The sequence below is a fragment of the Erpetoichthys calabaricus genome, chromosome 2, assembly GCF_900747795.2.
Source record: "Erpetoichthys calabaricus chromosome 2, fErpCal1.3, whole genome shotgun sequence".
Taxonomy (NCBI): Eukaryota; Metazoa; Chordata; class Cladistia; order Polypteriformes; family Polypteridae; genus Erpetoichthys; species Erpetoichthys calabaricus.
In genome coordinates, this window is record NC_041395.2 from 61,920,829 (window position 1) to 61,940,037 (window position 19,209).

Sequence of the window (19,209 nt, forward strand, 5' to 3'; positions counted from 1 at the left end):
TTCTGACACCCCTGACCAACAATACTGGCCATAGGAAAACGCAGGGACCTCCAGCCACTCTTTTCAACTACTGACATTGTTCGTTGATGGCACTGAGACTATTTTCTTAATCGATACTGGTGCCACTCGATCTACCCTCTCGCTGGCAAAGGTCCCTGCCTCGAACGAGACTGTTACTGTGCTTACTGCTTCTGGACAACCTCACCTTCAAGTATCAAAACCTCTTCAAGTCCAGTCACATCCTGGCGGACATACCTTACTGCATCGTTTTCTTTTAAATCAGCTCTGTCCAGTTAACCTTTTAGGAAGAGATCTCATGACAAAACTTTCTCTTTCTATTTCTATGACTGACAAAGGTTTTTTCTGTTCTACCCCCAAGTTGTTGTGTCAAATTGCCCCTTACCCCAAACCCTCTTTTGCAGCTTGGACTTTAGATATTTCCCCACACACCATTCTCCTCAAAACCCTACACTCTTTTTCCCCTTGTCTCTTTCCCAATTTACAGGCCCCTGACATTTTACACTGTACTGCCCAATACTTCCCTATAGAAGTAGACACCCCCTGGCTAGAATCTTTCCTTACTTCTGGTACTCGCCCCGAAACCCTTCACATCTCCTGTGTTTTTATTTCATCCACAAAGGCAGCTGCTTCTGTTCATCTTACATGCTCACAGTATATATTTTATCTTGGCGGCTCAGTGCCTCATATTTCCTTAGCTAAATCACGCACTGTTAAATGGGGGGAAATAGGACCATGGGTAGAAAAATGCCTTGAAAGAACAGACTGGTTACAAGTTACTCCAGGTATTTTTGATACTCCTGACCGTTTAATAACTAAAGTGGTGCTTCAAACTGATTTTTTAGTACATCGCGCTTTGTGCCGTCCTTCCTCTTTTGCTTGTTCATTGCAAACCACTTTCCCTTCTTGGCTCTCTATGCTCCCTGATTCACTATGGTCACAGGGAAAGAATGATTATGGAAGGATAGCCCATTGTGAGCCTCTGGTGATCCACCCGAAATCCTCCTTCCGCCCGCACCGTGCCCAATGTCCTCTGTCTCCCGAAGCAGAGGCTGGCATCTCCGCCGTACATTCCGATCTCGTCAAACGTGGTACCGCCGTTGGACATGGACCGTCATGCCTCAGGGATACACTGAAGCCCCTTGTGTATATGAACAAGCTCTTGCCCAAAATTTAGAAGGCTTTTGGCCGGACAGGATACAGTATGTAGATGGAAATGATATGTAGCGCTACGGAAGATGATTGTACAAAAGATACCCAGAAATTGTTGCTGTTTTTGGGGGACAATGGCCATAAAGTTTCTAAAGTTAAGCTGCAGCTAATCAAAACAACTGTAAAATATCTAGGTCATGACATTACGTATGGAACAAGAGCTCTCGCTAGCGATCGCATTACAGCCATCCAAAATCTTCCTAGACCGGTCACAAAACAACAGGTTATGTCTGTTTTAGGTATTCTGGGCTACTGCAGACAGTGGGTTCTAAATTTTACTGAAAGAGCACAGCCGTTGCAACAATTGGCTAATACTCCTGGCATCCCCCTTTCTGGCCAGGTCCAATGGAATGAACAGGCTGAGAAGGCTCTCTGTGACCTCAAAACTGCTCTTCTATCTGCGCCCACGCTTGGTTTGCCTGATCATTCTCGTCCATTCACTTTGTTCGTGGACGAAAAGCAGGGATTTATGAATGCAGTACTGACGCAACAACATGGAGATAAACAAAGACCGGTGGCTTATTTTTCTAAAAAACTGGATCCAGTGGCCGCAGCACTTCCTCCGTGTCTTCGTGCTGTGGCTGCAACAACAGAAGCTGTATTAGCAAGCACGGATGTAGTTCTCATGAGCCCCCTAACAGTTAAAGTGCCTCACGCTGTACATTCTATCCTAGTACAAGCCAAAACTTCACATCTCAACCAGTTACGCAGTGGTCCAAGGGGACCGCCTGCTGGAAGCAAATCGAATTTCATCAAGCTTGAGTGCACAAGCAGCTGAACTCGTAGCACTGACTCGAGCATGTCAGCTGTCCGAAGGGAAGATCGTAACAATTTATACGGATTCCAGGTATGCTTTTGGAGTCTGCCATGATCATGGAGCACTATGGAAACTAAGGGGATTTAAGACCAGTACTGGCAAACCCATCCAACATCAGAAATTGATCGAATCCCTTTTAGAAGCTATAACCAAACCATCGAAGCTAGCGATTGTTAAATGTCAAGCTCACACAGGAAAACAGGATCCTGTTAGCAAAGGAAATTAATTAGCTGACCACTTTGCTAAAGAGGCTGCATATAATAACACACCAATTTCTTTATTCCAACAGAGAAAATGACCAGGACCATGATAATCAAATTATTTCTTTACAGAGTGCAGCCACGGATATCGAAAGGAGAAAATGGTCCAAAGAAGGGTCCCTCTCTGATGGAGTCTGGACTCATAAACACACTAACAAACCTTTTCTCCCAAAAGCCTCTTTCCCAGGAATGGCAAAAATCGCCCATGGCCTCGATCACGCAGGTAGAGATGCCATGGTTCGAGAGTTGAAAAACATTGGGAAGCTGTAGGTTTCTCTACATATGCAGAGCAATTTTGCAGACGCTGTGCAATATGTCAAAAGTTTAATGTGGGAAAAGGTACCCAGGTAAGTCCCGCCGTTACCCCTAATCCAATGGGTCCGTTTGAACACCTCCAAATGGATTTCATTGAACTAACCCCGTCTAAAGGGTACCGATATTGTCTTGTAATTGTCGATGTGTTCTCCCGATGGGTAGAGGCTTTCCCTTCAAAACACAACGATGCCAAAACAGTAGCTAAAGCACTAATTAAAGAGATTATTCCAAGATGGGGTATCCCTCAAAAGTTACAAACAGATAATGGCACTCATTTTGTGAACTCCGTTATAAATGAATTAACTACCTGGCTCCAAATCAATGTGCACCATTATTGTAAATACCATCCCCAAAGCGGAGGCATCGTAGAACGATGCAATGGCACTTTAAAAGCTAAACTCGCAAAAATTTGTGAACAAACTAATTTATCATGGCCGGATGCACTACCCTTAGCTTTAATGGGACTAAGGGGACGGACACACCGAGAACTGGGACTATCGCCGTTTGAGATTCTGACCGGACGTCCCATGCCCATTGGCATGGTTGTAGGAAATGTGAATTTGCATACTGTGGACAATGATCTTCTCTCTAGTCTTGCAGGTCTGCGAACCTCGTTGAAGGAAATCCACCAGCAGGTTAATCAAGCCTGGAGGACCAGCCCCCTTTCCAAGGATTTACCAATTCCCTTGGGCACCTGGATCCTGGTTCGAGATACTCGGAGGAAACACTGGCATCAGCCTAGGTGGAGAGGACCATTCCAAATTCTTCTATCCACACCACACGCCGTGAAAGTTGAAGGACTGCCTGCCTGGATCCACGCATCGCATTGCAAGAAATGGCTATCTTAAAAATACTTTTTCTGTTGACTGTTACCCGCACCCTCTCGGGCTACCCAAGGATGGGTGGTGATCTCTATCTAAGTACTTTACCGCCTCTATGGAAAGGGCATATATGCTACATGAGGAGCACATGTCTCGTATAGCTTCTTCCATTTTCTCCTCCCCATCCCCTTCCCCCCCCCCCCCCCCTTCCTCTTCATCAACCATTTCAATTTAATTCTACTGCCCACATCATTTTGTTCAAAAAGGGAGGAGTGTAAAAACATAAAATGATGTAATTGAACAAAATGTATGTGTGTAAGTACAGAAAATAGAACAGAATGATCAAACTTGTTTGTGTTTTGCGTACGTGACAAAAAGCATGTATACTTTCTGGAAGTTTTCTTTCAATGATGTGTGTGACAAGAAAATATACCTTTAGGGTAAGGACTTTACCAATTGGAATAATACAAAATGAGTCAGGACGCTATTTTTATTGCTTACGTGGTCAACGATCAGGAGACTAGAAAGGTATAAAAGAGCAAGGATATCTGCGCTCGAGGCAGATGAAGTGCGGTGTCCTAGGACTGTATTTCTCTGTCATTTTACCCTTGCCTGGTATGTATCAATAAAAGGTTTTTACTAATTTTAATTTTCTTCTCTGTCTTCAGTCACAAAAAGTGTCCACACGCTCTTATTTGTATATTGTTTTCCGGCATACAGTGTCTTTAATAGCTCACTGATATTTATCACCCTTCACTGTCCTTTGCATACTGTCGTCCCCTGGAGTTAAGGAACACACCCCAAAGCTGGTGAGTGAGTGAGGAAGACCCTTCTCCCCAGCCCGTTGCGTGAATCTCAGATTTGCGCAAATAAATCGTTACCGCAAGCGAACTATGATACATAGCGAAATCAAGCGGAATGTTCAAGCAAATTATAGAAAAAAACCCGATCTAAATCCATTAAGTAGTTCTCTCGTGAAAAGCGGACAGACAGAAAGACATTGGATTTTATATATTATATACTAGTAAACCTTCAAAATAATGTGCAGTTAAAGTCTCAACAGCATTTCTGGAGCTTAGTAGAGCCAGATAAGAATCTTCGCCAAGCAGCTCTGAAAATGTCTGCTTTATTTGGGTCTCCATACCTCGGTGAGTTTGCCTTTTCTGACATGAATGTCATGAAATCAAAGTTCAGAACAAGACTGACAGATGAACATTTAAATGACTCCATAAGAGTGAACCTAAGTGGCTACACTCCACCATACACCTCTCTTGTTGACTCCATGCAGTGCCAGTCATCTCACTAACTATAAAACACATCACACATGCAACTGGACATGTGAATATCCTTGTGAAGTGAAACAGTGACATGTAACAAAATTACAAATGAATAAGTAATATCTGTGTATTTTTAATTGCATTATTTTGTTTTGACAGCATTCACGTTTTAATTCAATAGTGTAAGATACACTAGAAAATGCATACAGACATACAAAATGCATTTGCAGGTGAACTAAATATTTTTTGTGATGTTTTAATGCAAAATGTGAGTTGTGGACACCAACATTTTGTAATTGTCCAGGCAAAATAGGCTTATTCAGTTTGTTTAGGTTGAAATAAGCTATAAGAATAAACGTTAGAAAACATGAGTAGCTGTCGGCCATTTTCATTTTGTAAAAGGAGCTCTCAGGGGAAAAAAGGTTGGAGACCCCTGCTTTAGATTCAGCTGTCCATCACAAGGGCGACTTTGGGACAATTAGCCATACCCACTCACAGTAGTTATGGTAGGGTCTCTTTTGTAACCACACTGTCAGGATCAAATCCCTATTAGGGTTGCCATTTTAAAAATCCTGTCACGCTAACTAAAGCTCATGATTCCCAGGAACTGTCCACATTCACTAACAGAGGGAGTCATATGACCTACAAACCTATGACCAAAGAGAAAATGGACAGTCATCAACAACAAGGTAAATACAATATCAGAGAGCTAAATCAGAATGCCAACACAAGATATTAAAGGCATCCTATCAAGGACTATTTGAATATACCATACGATCAAAAGAAACAAAAATGTCTCTCAGGAGAAGCAAATAGGATTTTAACAGCAGCAGCTGTGAGAAAAATAGCATTGTACTTTGAAGCTTCCTAGCATTCTTCTTTCCACTTTGACCTTTTTATACCTTCCTCAGCTCCTCTAGCCAATTATCTCTGCTTTCCATCCCCTTCTCTCTCTTTTCCTATTTATTCCCCTCAATCATCGCTATTTTTTACTTCAAACTTCAGACCACACAGTTGAAATGCTGAACTATTAAACTGTATTTTCCTTTGAGGTCCCTTAGTGAGGAAATAAAATAACCTATTTGTTCCTTTTCAGCTTTCTCTCTTGCCTGTTCTCTCAATTTAGTCTGTCTGTCCAGAGAGAGAGAGAGAGATGGGGAATGTGTGATAGTAAATCTCCTCCAACTAAGGTATGCTGTGGGCCAACTAGTGCGACATGACAAAATCTCCTTATGGTATGGAGGGTGCAAAAGGGACTTGAAGCATTTCTTTACAAACCGGTTAGAGCAAGAGTGAAACACTAATAAGACATGACATGACATGAATATTCTGCTGTTATTAAAACTGTGACCTAATTAGATATCAGGACAACTTAGATACCAGCTAATGAAATGAACCATGTGGTCTGAGTTGTGTCAGACTCTTAAAAAGCTTGATATGCTATAAGGGAAAAACTTACTGTATGAATTTGTAAAGTGCCTCTAACTGTAACTGCTTGTTTCACAAAGACTGTCCATATCATTTATACTAGAAAATCACTACAGAGACACTTTCATATGACATTTTAACTTTAATTTTAAGAACACCTATTCAAAGGACGAGATGTTTTCTTCAGACTTTTAACTTGTTTAACTATTTTGGGACCTTTAAATAATTAGTGTATTAATTAAATAATTACATCTGTAAAACACTTTTCTCGCTACTCAAATCACTTTACAGACAGGGGAGCTACTTCAACCACCAACAATGTGTAGCACCCACCTGTATGATGCGACGGTAGCCATTATTTCACCAGTACTCTCACCACACATTAGCTATTAGGTGGTGAAGGGGTGAGAGATAGTTAGCCAACTAGATACAGGGGATGATTAGGGGGTCAAAATGGACAAGGCCGTGATGGACAATTTTGCCAGAATGTCAGCATAAAACCTGCTCTTTTTGAAAGATGCCCAGGGATCTTTAATGACCACAGAGAGTCAGGACCTCAGTTTTACATGTCATCTGAAGAATGGTGCCATATTTACAACACAGTGTCCCTGTCACTTTGCATTGGAAGTGCATTGGGATCATGCACAGCACACACGTTAAGCGCCCCCTGCTGGCCTCACCACAGATGCACAGATGGATAATATTCTAAAAGAAGTAAAATGTTTGTAAGTTTATTACAGTTAAAATGGTAAAAGTCAATGTCTGATCTCACAACATTTGCTATAGTCAGTTGATAACAGAGCAGAAGAAAACAAAAACTCCAGATGGAGAGGATGCCGAAGAAAGAAAACCTGTTGATATCTGATATCTGCATTGCTAATGAATTCAAATACAGTAATCCCTCGCTATATCGCGCTTCGCCTTTCGCGGCTTCACTCCATCGCGGATTTTATATGTAAGCATATTTAAATATATATCGCGGATTTTTCGCTGCTTCGCGGGTTTCTGCGGACAATGGGTCTTTTAATTTCTGGTACATGCTTCCTCAGTTGGTTTGCCCAGTTGATTTCATACAAGGGACGCTATTGGCAGATGGCTGAGAAGCTACCCAGCTTACATTTCTCTTTCTCTTGCGCTGACTTTCTCTGATCCTGACGTAGGGGGATTGAGCAGGGGGGCTGTTCGCACACCTAGACGATACGGACGCTCATCTAAAAATGCTGAAAGATTATCTTCACGTTGCTATCTTTTGTGCAGCTGCTTCCTGAAACGACATGCTGCACGGAGCTTCGCATACTTAAAAGCTCGAAGGGCACGTATTGATTTTTGATTGAAAAACAAACTCTGTCTCACTTTGTCTGCTCCTGACGGAGGGGGTGTGAGCTGCCGCCTTCAACAGCTTTGTGCCGCGGTGCTTCACATACTTAAAAGAAAAACAGCCCTATTGATCTGTTTGCTTTTCTCTCTATCTCTGTGACATTCTCTGCTCCTGACGCGCACTCCTTTGAAGAGGAAGATATGTTTGCATTCTTTTAAATGTGAGACGGAACTGTCATCTCTGTCTTGTCATGGAGCACAGTTTAAACTTTTGAAAAAGAGACAAATGTTTGTTTGCAGTGTTTGAATAAAGTTCATGTCTCTCTACAACCTCCTGTGTTTCTGCGCAAATCTGTGACCCAAGCATGACAATATAAAAATAACCATATAAACATATGGTTTCTACTTCGCGGATTTTCTTATTTCGCGGGTGGCTCTGGAACGCAACCCCCGCGATGGAGGAGGGATTACTGTAAAACAAATTCAGTCAATTTATTTGATAAAGTGGATCAAAACCTGGCCTTTTCACACTCTATCTGAAATTTGGGCACATTTTATGTATGTGTTTTTCATTTCTCAGTTCATATTCCCAATGAATGTTAGGTTGTTTAGGCACACTAGACTGACCTGTACAGTATACAGTATATAAATGCAAGTTTCTTTTTGTGTATTAACAATCTGTCCGGGTCTGGCTACAGCTTTGTGCAGAACATTTCTGGGATATATTTATTAGCCCACCTTGAACTTGAATTTTATTACGTGAGTTTTAGCATGAAGGGATTATTTTTCAAATTCAAACTGAATGATTTTAGTATTTCACAGATATTCAATGTGTCTGTCTTGCAAAAAGTTTAGCACTTTCATTTGCAAACATGTCTTGGAGGTGATGCTAGAATGCAGTACATGATTATATTGGCAAGCAGTGTGAATGGGACCAGTAAAACTGTAATATGCTTAAAAATCTTTATTGAATCCATAATAACTCTGTTAATTCTCACCAGTGTAAATTTTATTTTTTACCAGAAAAGCAATGAGATATACAGTACAGTAAATGATTGTTTGCAATTACAATAGAGTGTTTAACAGGGAAAGGTTACTTAAGAAGAACTGTAAAGATTGTTTTCCTCTCCTGTTCCTTCTCATTCACTTTTTGCCTTTGCCCATTCTATTTTATCATACAAAAAGCTGTTGCCACTTTAGCTGCTGAATTGTTCCAAGCCTCCTACAAGCTCTTACACTTTGTATTCTATGTGGCAACATGATCCCCAATCCTCCACTGCATTAGAACGCCATCTTTAAGAATATCACTCTGTCTTCCAGGAACACCCAATCATCAGCATTCTCAGTTTAATGTTGTCCATCAACTAACCCTCTTTGTCACTTCTGCTCCTTAAATTTCCCAGAAACCTTCCACCACATGTTTTGTAACTGCCCCACTGTCAACTCCTTTTGGCTCGCTGTTTCGAGTTCCCTCTCCTCAATGCTCTCTGTTCCGATTCCTCTCTCATATTTTACTTCTCCTGCACCTTTCCATGCTCTTTCTTTCAGCCCAGTTCAGAGAAGAGTGTTCTCTCTTGGCACCATCATTGTCAAATTTGCTCTGGCCTCTCAATGGAAGTCCCCCTGCTTCTATAACCTAACATTTTTTGAACTCTCAGTATTGAGGATTAATAGAGCATCTGGCTCCAGCATCAGAGAGGGTCTTTCGGTAACTAAGCTTGTGGGTGAATGGCTATCTGGTGGCTAGTGATGATGGGAATGTAGTCTCCTTGGTGCATTTCATTTTCAGTCTGGCTGTGGACCACAGCCCTTTTTGATTGGTCTTGCAGATGCCACTTTGGTCACTTTCTTTATTTTGGTTTATTTTTATTTTTCATAGTGTTGGGGTGGGTATACGCAAGTAGTGGTGGGAAATTTGTTTTATCTTGTAATTTTATGCATTCTGCATCTTTCCATTTTTTACTTATTCTTTTTACTTAAATTGTTCACAAAAAAGGAACTATAAGGAGTTAAGAAAACATCCACATGCATTTTCTATGTACAATAAATGAGAGTTTTTGTATCATGTTGTATTATGTATATTTTCAATCTTTTTCTTTCACGTTCTTATTTTCTGACTTTAACTCATGTTTGATTTGTTATGCACATAGCAAAACATCATTGTGTGATAATAATAATTTTAGCTTGGCCTTGATTCCCCAGATTAAATTTCACTTAGTATCCAACTATTAGCCTCTTCAGCTTTAAGGAGGCCTGCATTATATTTCTAAGGTTGAGTCAGAATGAACAGAGAAAATCATTGTCAAATTTTTACAATTTAATATACAGTCGGGAAAGTCTTATTTCTGAAGTCTAAACAAAATTCAAGGTCTAGTAGCAAAGTAAAGATTAAAGGAAAGGGAGAACTAGGGAATCATGAATGTTATTAACAAAAAGGACTGTATGGGCAATGACCTCTGCCAAACTGTGTCCTTTTGTACAAGAATCTATCAGAAGTTGTAACTCACATGGTAGAAACCAAAGCATTTTTTAAAAATAGATTAAAAGGCAGGTCTGAAGTAATAGGATTTTTCTGAAACACTCATGCTCCAAAAGTAAAAGGATATGTGAAGATCCATTTCAGGAAACCTGCAACTATATAAACTGACAAATAGAACCTCAAAGAGATAAACTTCAAAGTAAAAATATTTTCATTATATTGCATTTTCTCGGCCATAATTTCACTGCTGAAATCATTAAACTAATCATTGACGTATGCTTGTTCCATAATGTCAAAACAATTCTGAATCTTGTCTATTATGGACATCAAATGTTTTGTTAAACAAAACAGCAATTCCTTGCCCAAACTGGAATAAGTTCTCGAAGGAGCTGAGATGATTCTAAAATCAATTCTTCCTTGTTTTCTTGCAGCCAGCTGCCAGCAGAAGATAAAAAAAGATACTGATGCTTCCCCAGATACAATTCTTTCAATGACATTGTTACGAAAAATATCACTTTAATCAGCAGACTTTACAAACACCCTCACTCCCATTCTTTGTATTGGTGCTCACCCTGGCAGAGAGTTCCATTGCCCACATATCCTGGTTTACAAGTGCAGGAATGCCCTCTTATTGTATTGGTGCACACAGCATTTTCATCACAACTGTGCTGTCCGCTTCCACATTCATCATGTTCTGTTTTTGAGAAAAACAAGCAAACAAAAATGCTACGCATGTCAGAAGTTTCATTGAAGATTTTAAATATTCTATAATTCTTTTATATTTTAGAGCTTATAAGAAATGGTTTAAAATATACAGTAAATAACACAGTTATACAAATAATTGACAAAAGAAAATGCAGTATTAAAGGATTGATGTAGCAGTTGTTAGAATCATTCACAAAAACAGCCAGTGCTAAAAACAGGAAGTTAATGGGCACATGAATTGGTTTAAACAATGCCATTGTCAATACAAAGTTGTTAATTGTGTTTTTGATTGTTGCGTTATATTGAGTAATACTGAAGATTGTTTCACATTACAATACAAGATTGTACCTTTAAACATTTATATGATCATAAATAGACAGAAGGCAAATATTAGGCAGTTTCTCTTTAACTTATATGAGGGCTTTAACTCCTCTCTCTATCTCTCTCTTTTTGGATACATCTGGAGAAGAAACACGCCATCTGACATGTCCTCTCATCAATATGCAGGAGACAATACAGGCGACTATTGAATTCCTTCCTAATTAATGTGTAGCAGAGGAGATGTGCTTTATTAAGCCCTCAAGCAAATTTAACACATTATTAAAGGATTCCTCATTCATTTTGCAAACTAAAATATATGAAATGAAGGTTAATGTAATTAATATCTTCAGCAAAGAATGTGCCTATAATGATGTTGTTTTTCTTTTAGAAAAAAGCAAAAGAGACAAAGGCACAAGTACTGTATCTCATTTTGAAATCAAATATTATTTTAAACAGACAGGTCTTTGACAAATAAGCAGCTGTTAACTAAGATGTATTAAATTGAGAAATGTCTGGCAGATGGCATAAACAAGACTTAAGATTTAGCCATAACTCACTTTCTATTTTTTAAGAACATTATTTAATAGCACTTGAACCCTGGCATGACTAATGACATGACAAATTTGACTGGTCCAATACGTAATTTCATAGTATTTGAAGAGAAGAAATATATATAATTTTTAAAACAACATCAGGATATTCAATAACCACTTATAAAAGTGGGCATAAGGTGGCAAAGCTGCAAAATAGCGCCATTTTCTGACAGAAACACATTTACAGTTCATCTGGAAAGTATTCACAGCACATCACTTTTTCCACATTTTGTTATGTTACAGTCTTATTCCAAAATGAATTAAATTCATTTTTTTCCTCAGAATTCTACACACAACACCCCATAATGACAACGTGAAAAAAGTTTACTTGAGATTTTTGCAAATTTATTAAAAATAAAAAAATTGAGAAAGCACATGTACATGTACAATTGAGCTCAGGTGCATCCTGTTTCCCCTGATCATCCTTGAGATGTTTCTGCAGCTTAATTGGAGTCCACCTGTGGTAAATTCAGTTGATTGGACATGATTTGGAAAGGCACACACCTGTCTATATAAGGTCCCACAGTTGACAGTTCATGTCAGAGCACAAACCAAGCATGAAGTCAAAGGAATTGTCTGTAGACCTCCGAGACAGGATTGTCTCAAGGCACAAATCTGGAGAAGGTTACAGAAAAATTTCTGCTGCTTTGAAGGTCCCAATGAGCACAGTGGCCTCCATCATCCATAAGTGGAAGAAGTTCGAAACCACCAGGACTCTTCCTAGAGCTGGCCGACCATCTAAACTGAGCGATCGGGGGAGAAGGGCCTTAGTCAGGGAGGTGACCAAGAACCCGATGGTCACTCTGTCAGAGCTCCAGAGGTCCTCTGTGGAGAGAGAAGAACCTTCCAGAAGGACAACCATCTCTGCAGCAATCCACCAATCAGGCCTGTATGGTAGAGTGGCCAGATGGAAGCCACTCCTTAGTAAAAGGCACATGGCAGCCTGCCTGGAGTTTGCCAAAAGGCACCTGAAGGACTCTCAGACCATGAGAAAGAAAATTCTCTGGTCTGATGAGACAAAGATTGAACTCTTTGGTGTGAATGCCAGGCGTCATGTTTGGAGGAAACAAGGCACCGCTCATCACCAGGCCAATACCATCTCTACAGTGAAGCATGGTGGTGGCAGCTTCATGCTGTGGGGATGTTTTTCAGTGGCAGGAACTGGGAGACTAGTCAGGATAAAGGGAAAGATGACTGCAGCAATGTACAGAGACATCCTGGATGAAAACCTGCTCCAGAGTGCTCTTGACCTCAGATTGGGGCGACGGTTCATCTTTCAGCAGGACAACGACCCTAAGCACACAGCGAAGATATCAAAGGAGTGGCTTCAGGATAACTCTGTGAATGTCCTTGAGTGGCCCAGCCAGAGCCCAGACTTGAATCCGATTGCACATCTCTGGAGAGATCTTAAAATGGCTGTGCACCGACGCTTCCCATCCAACCTGATGGAGCTTGAGAGGTGCTGCAAAGAGGAATGGGCGAAACTGGCCAAGGATAGGTGTGCCAAGCTTGTGGCATCATATTCAAAAAGACTTGAGGCTGTAATTGCTGCCAAAGGTGCATCGACAAAGTATTGAGCAAAGGATGTGAATACTTATGTACATGTGATTTCTCAGTTTTTTTATTTTTAGTAAATTTATAAAAACCTCAAGTAAACTTTTTTCACATTGTCATTATGGGGTGTTGTGTGTAGAATTCTGAGGAAAAAATGAATTTAATCCATTTTGGAATAAGGCTGTAACATAACAAAATGTGGAAAAAGTGATGCTCTGTGAATACTTTCTGGATGCACTGTACATGCTGCCTGTATAATAGTGAAAATGGTTCACTCCAAGCATGAGTGTTTAATGTCACAAAGTTCACAATTAAAATCGGAAATGCAGTTTCTTCTTGCCTGCTACCTTTTGAAACACTTTTTGACATGGAAGCCAACAAATAATGTGTCAACATTGTGTTCATTTTTGAGAAAACTGGCCGAAAACCTTCAAAGGTATTTTGTTGACTTTAATATTATAACTGTCAAAATCCAATGTCTATTAAAATCATAGAGGTGTCTGCCTATGATCGGCATGGCTATTATGACATTTATACAGTAGTTGAAACAAATCCACAGTTTAAGACACCTTAAAAAACTAGGAAATGTTGATCTTTGAGCTCACCAATTTATTAACATCCAAAGATTTGCCGATTTTGTTGACAATGTTTACATCGACCTAACTATGCAAACATGGCTTTTCCACAATCACCTTGCTCAAGAGAAGCCAGCATCACTTTCTTATAGCTGAGCATCTCATACAGTGCCTGAATGTGCCCTCACCTGTCAGATTATCAGATTTGGCAAGCTGTCTATGGATTACAAAGGATGGTTCTCTCACTAGAGTACTACTTGGGTAGGTATAATTGTAAAACATTTTAACATCTTTTCACAGTTAAAATTTTATTGATTTATTGCGTAGAAGGCTATTTATAATTTCATACATATTCTCCTTTGATTTAAAAAATAGTAGGAATCACCCTGCGATGCCGTCAAGTTGAAGAAGGAGTCCTACAGGAACTCAGGAGTGGGAGGAGTTTGGGGAGGCCATGGAGAACGACTTCCGGACGGCTTCGAGGAGAGTCTGGTCCGCCATTTAGTGTCTCAGGAGGGGGAAGCAGTGCATTGTCAACACTGTAAATGGTGGGGATGGTGTGCTGCTGAACTTGACTCGGTATATTGTGGGTCGGTCGGGGGAGTACTTCGAAGACCTCCTCAATCCCACTAACATGCCTTCCAATGAGGAAGCAGAGCCTGGGGACTCAGAGGTGGGCTCTCCTATCTCTGGGACTGAGGTCACTGAGGTGATCAAAAAACTCCTTGGTGGCAGGGCCCCCCATCCCGGGGGTGGATGAGATACGCCCGGAGTTCCTCAAGGCTCTGGATGTTGTAGGACTGTCTTGGCTGACATGCCTCTGCAACATCACATGTACATCGGGGACAGTGCCTCTGGATTGGCAGACCGGGGTGGTGGTCCCCCTCTTTAAGAAGGGGGACCGGAGGGTGTGTTCCAACTACAGAGGGATCACACTCCTCAGCCTCCCTGGAAAAGTCTATTCGGAGGTCCTGAAAAGGAGGGTCTGTCAGATAGTCGAACTTTGGATTCAGGAGGAACAATGTGGTTTTTGTCCTAGTCGTGGAACAGTGGCAAAGCTCTCAATTTACCAGTCGATCTACGTTCCTACTCTCACCTATGGACATGAGCTATGGGTAGCGACCGAAAGAACGAGATCGTGACTACAAGCGGCTGAAATGAGTTTCCTCCACAGGTTGACTGGGCTTTCCCTTAAAGATAGGGTGAGAAGCTCAGTCCGGGAGGAGCTCAGAGTAAAGCCACTGCTCCTCCGCATCGAGAGGAGTCAGATGAGGTAGCTCGGGCATCTGATTAGGATGCCTCCTGGACGCCTCCCTGGTGAGGTGTTCCGGGCACGTCTAACTGGGAAGAGGCACTGGGGAAAACCCAGGGCACCCTGGAGGGACTATGTTTCTCGGCTGGCCTGGGAACATCTCGGAATTCCCCCGGAAGGGCTAATAGATGTGGCCAGGGAGAGGGAAGTCTGGGCATCTCTGCTCAAGCTGCTCCCCTCACGACCCGATCTCGGATAAGCAGAAGAGGATGGATGGATAGAGGAATTACCCTCGCAAATAAGACACAGAATTTTTTTTACTTTTCTATTTTGGCCTTGTGTTGTTATTTGTCTTAAAAATGACTACATAAAGGTACTTTGATGGAAATCGTCACTGACTCTTTTAGGTGCTAATGCATATACAGTGATCCCTCGCTATATCGCGCTTCGCCTTTCGCGGCTTCACTCTATCGTGGATTTTATATGTAAGCATATTTAAATATATATCGCGGATTTTTTGCTGGTTCGCGGATTTCTGCGAGCAATGGGTCTTTTAATTTCTGGTACATGCTTCCTCAGTTGGTTTGCCCAGTTGATTTCATACAAGGGATGCTATTGGCAGATGGCTGAGAAGAAACCCATCTTACTTTTCTCTCTCTCTCTCTCTTGCGCTGACTTTCTCTGATCCTGACGGGGATTGAGCAGGGGGGGCTGTTCGCACACCTAGACGATACGGACGCTCGTCTAAAAATGCTGAAAGATTATCTTCACGTTGCTACCTTCTGTGCAGCTGCTTCATGAAGCGACATGCTGCACGGTGCTTCACATACTTAAAAGCTCGAAGGGCACGTATTGATTTTTGCTTGTTTGTTTTTCTCTCTCTCTCTCTCTCTTTGTCTGCTCCTGACGGAGGGGGTGTGAGCTGCCGCCTTCAACAGCTTTGTGCCGCGGGTGCTTCGCATACTTAAAAGCTAAACAGCCCTATTGATTTGTTTGCTTTCCTCTGTCTTTCTGACATTCTGTGCTCCTGATGCGCACTCCTTTGAAGAGGAAGATATGTTTGCATTCTTTTAATTGTGAGATGGAACTGTTATCTCTGTCTTGTCATGGAGCACAGTTTAAACTTTTGAAAAACAGACAAATGTTTGTTTGCAGTGTTTGAATAACGTTCCTGTCTCTCTACAAACTCCTGTGTTTCTGCGCAAATCTGTGACCCAAGCATGACAATATAAAAATAACCATATAAACATATGGTTTCTACTTCGCGGATTTTCTTATTTCGCGGGTGGCTCTGGAACACAACCCCCACGATGGAGGAGGGATTACTGTAATGCATTATGCACCTATTGTGATAGACCATGTCTGTCTGTTTTTCTGTCCACATGAAACAACTTGGCCCCCATGGATCAACTATATTGAAATGCCCATTCTTTAAGGAAATTTGTCAACACAAATTTCTTGGAGATATCTCAAACACATCACGCTGTACATAGTTTTTAAAATGCCCCATTGAAAAGCATTGGTAAATTTGCAAACTCGTCCATCCTAAAACAAAGGAACATTCTTATTAATCTCAGCTATGAATTAGTTTACTGTGTTAATTTTATCTTGACAACAGTAACACCAACCTGTATATTTTGCTGTTTGTCACCTCTAATAGCTGCTACTGACTGCAAACAGACCCCCAATACAAGTTAATGAAACACCAGCAGACTATGTGTTTGGGTAGGAAGTTGCTGTCTGTGGCTGTCTGAGTGTGTGAGGCTTCAGAACAAGCTAAAGAGAAGCAGTGCTTCCCAATGCTTTAAATTTTAGCTGGTACAGTAAGTCAAATGATATTTCAAACTGTAAAAGTATGACATGCAAGGAAGGAGAGCAAAACATTATCTATATATTCCAATAAAGGACCTTGTGGCATGTAAGCCATTATGCAGAGTAAATAAATGTTTCTCAGTATAAACTTTACACTAAAATAACCCTATACTTCCATCATCTCCAGATTACAATGATTACAATGATATCACTAACACTATAATTTACTAGGGGGACCAAATGTCCCAGTGACAGCAGAGACAGTCCCAGTTCCACATCATGTATCCCCATAAATAACTGAAGAGTATCTAAATGTCCCAGTTTTAACAGGCTACCCATCTAATAAGGTTTTTCAGCGCCCCAGACGTCATCACAACACATTTACAACAGCACGCAGCACACTCCTAGGGGGAAACCCAAATGATTAGTGTCACACACGTGTGACTAGGAAGACGTTGTATGGACCAAGCAAAGGTAATTCCACGCCAGGCCAGGGGGTGGCGGGGTGCACTAAACTTTCTCCTGTTATCTCTGCAGACCAGCCGCGGGAAAACCTGTCTGATTTAGAACAGAAGACATTCCTTCTGGTTCCGGCAAACAGAAAAATGCCACTTCCGGTTCCGGCGCCTAGAAGATTATCACTTCCGGCATCTACTCTGACTAATGAAGAACATCAGTTACATCACTTCCTGTCCTATCCCTTAAAACCACCATCTTGACAAACCATCGACAGTTCTGTTTTGGACTCAGTATAGAGAACATCTCTGTATTTAAAAGACTCTTTTGCATCCAGGAATAATATATAAAGGTTTATGCCCCAAACCTTTTTAAGTGTGTCGAGTCTATTCATTTTACATTAGGAACAATATAGCGAGGAGGACCAAGAAGCACACAAAAACATACATTATACTGACGTTTATTTGTTTCCACTTCAAGCACTGTGTGCAATCATATGTCTTTACTTATGAAAGTCAGTCATTTTCCAACCCGCTATATCCTAACACAGGGTCACAGGGGTCTGCTGGTGCCAATCCCAGCCAACACAGTGTGCAAGGCAGGAACAAATCCCGGAGAGGACACACACACGCACACCCCCACACTAGGGACAATTTAGGATCGCCAATGCACCTAACCTGCATGTCTTTGTGCTGTGGGAGGAAACCCACGCAGACACGGGAAGAGCATGCAAACTCCACGCAGGGAGGACCCAGGAAGTGAATCCAGGTCTCCTTACTGCGAGGCAGCAGCGCTACCACTGCACCACCGTGCTGCCCAAGTTATGAAAGTGCTTTATATTTTTTTTTTTCATGCCCAGATCCCTCTCTGATGATGAAAAGAGGCATTAAAAAATGAGGCTTTATGTTTGGGCATAAACACTACACAAGTGTGCAACTTTGCAACTTCGAAAATCTAGTCACCACATACTTTACCATCAGAGTGCCATGATCACCTGGTATCCACAATGATCAGTCTGTTAAAGTTTGTCTTTCACTTCTCTTAATTCTTAATATTTGCAGTTTTAACTGGTAATTACAAACTGTCATTGTGTGTCAATATGGTGCGTTTGTGTTTATGTGTGTATGAGGGAAAGTGGTCCCTGTGATGGACTAGGTCCTGTTCAGCCCTGTTTTCAACTTTTTATCTAATTCTAACGAGAAAGCCTTTGGCCTTCACAACCTTGAAATGGATTGAGGAGGTTCTAGAACTGGCTAGCTGAACACATCCCATTGAGGCCATTGTGGCCTGCACAGCCCTCGAACGTACCAGAATGCTATGCCATGTGAACATCTTCTAACTTGTTTATTTTGTTTGAGAAACACAACATGTTGAAAAAGCACAGTTTAGTCATATGAAAGCATCACAGCAAGTACAACAGCATGTGCCAAAGACACTCCATGACAACCTTTTCTTCTATTAATTCATTTTCATTTTAATTGTTTTCAATGTTGTAGTCAGTGGTGTTGTGCAATTGAAATTAAACTGGCTATGGTTTGTCATTTAGTATGAAAATAATATACTTTTAAAATGTTCTCCGTGCTAAAACAATACAAACATGTTTGAATCGGTCAATAATGCACTCGACAAGTTTAATGAATGGAACAGAAAATACCTGCAAGCCAACAGAATATAGTAGGCCATGATTACATTTAAAAAGTAATTAGTACAAGGATGTAGCCAACCACAGCTTTCTGTTTATTTGAAGTGTCCCCACTCCTTATCAACTGTATATTTCTGGCATAGGATATTCTCTGTTGTTATTTTCCTAGTTTCTTATTTTTTCATTCATGTTTTACGAGAAGGGTCAGAATGACAGAATAAGTTACACATCTTTTAGAGTAAATGTGTTTTAACTTAGGGAGGTAACTCCAAAGCCTTGGCACAGAGTAGTCTGGGACACAAGGAGTTTGCCAGCATCAGTGGACATTAGTGGGCAGACAGAAGTGGAAGAGGCT

The 19,209-nt window shown here is 41.0% G+C and overlaps 1 protein-coding gene across 1 annotated transcript in view; it reads right to left on the reverse strand.

Annotated features, from left to right (window-relative positions):
* The window catches only part of LOC114645928 (protein kinase C-binding protein NELL1-like), a 1,522,815-nt gene that overhangs the window by 523,307 nt on the left and 980,299 nt on the right, over window positions 1-19,209 (reverse strand). Inside the window, exon 14 of the mRNA XM_028793848.2 lies at window positions 10,516-10,638. Within this exon, the coding sequence (XP_028649681.1) occupies window positions 10,516-10,638 (123 nt within the window). The remainder of the gene's footprint in view (window positions 1-10,515; window positions 10,639-19,209) is intronic.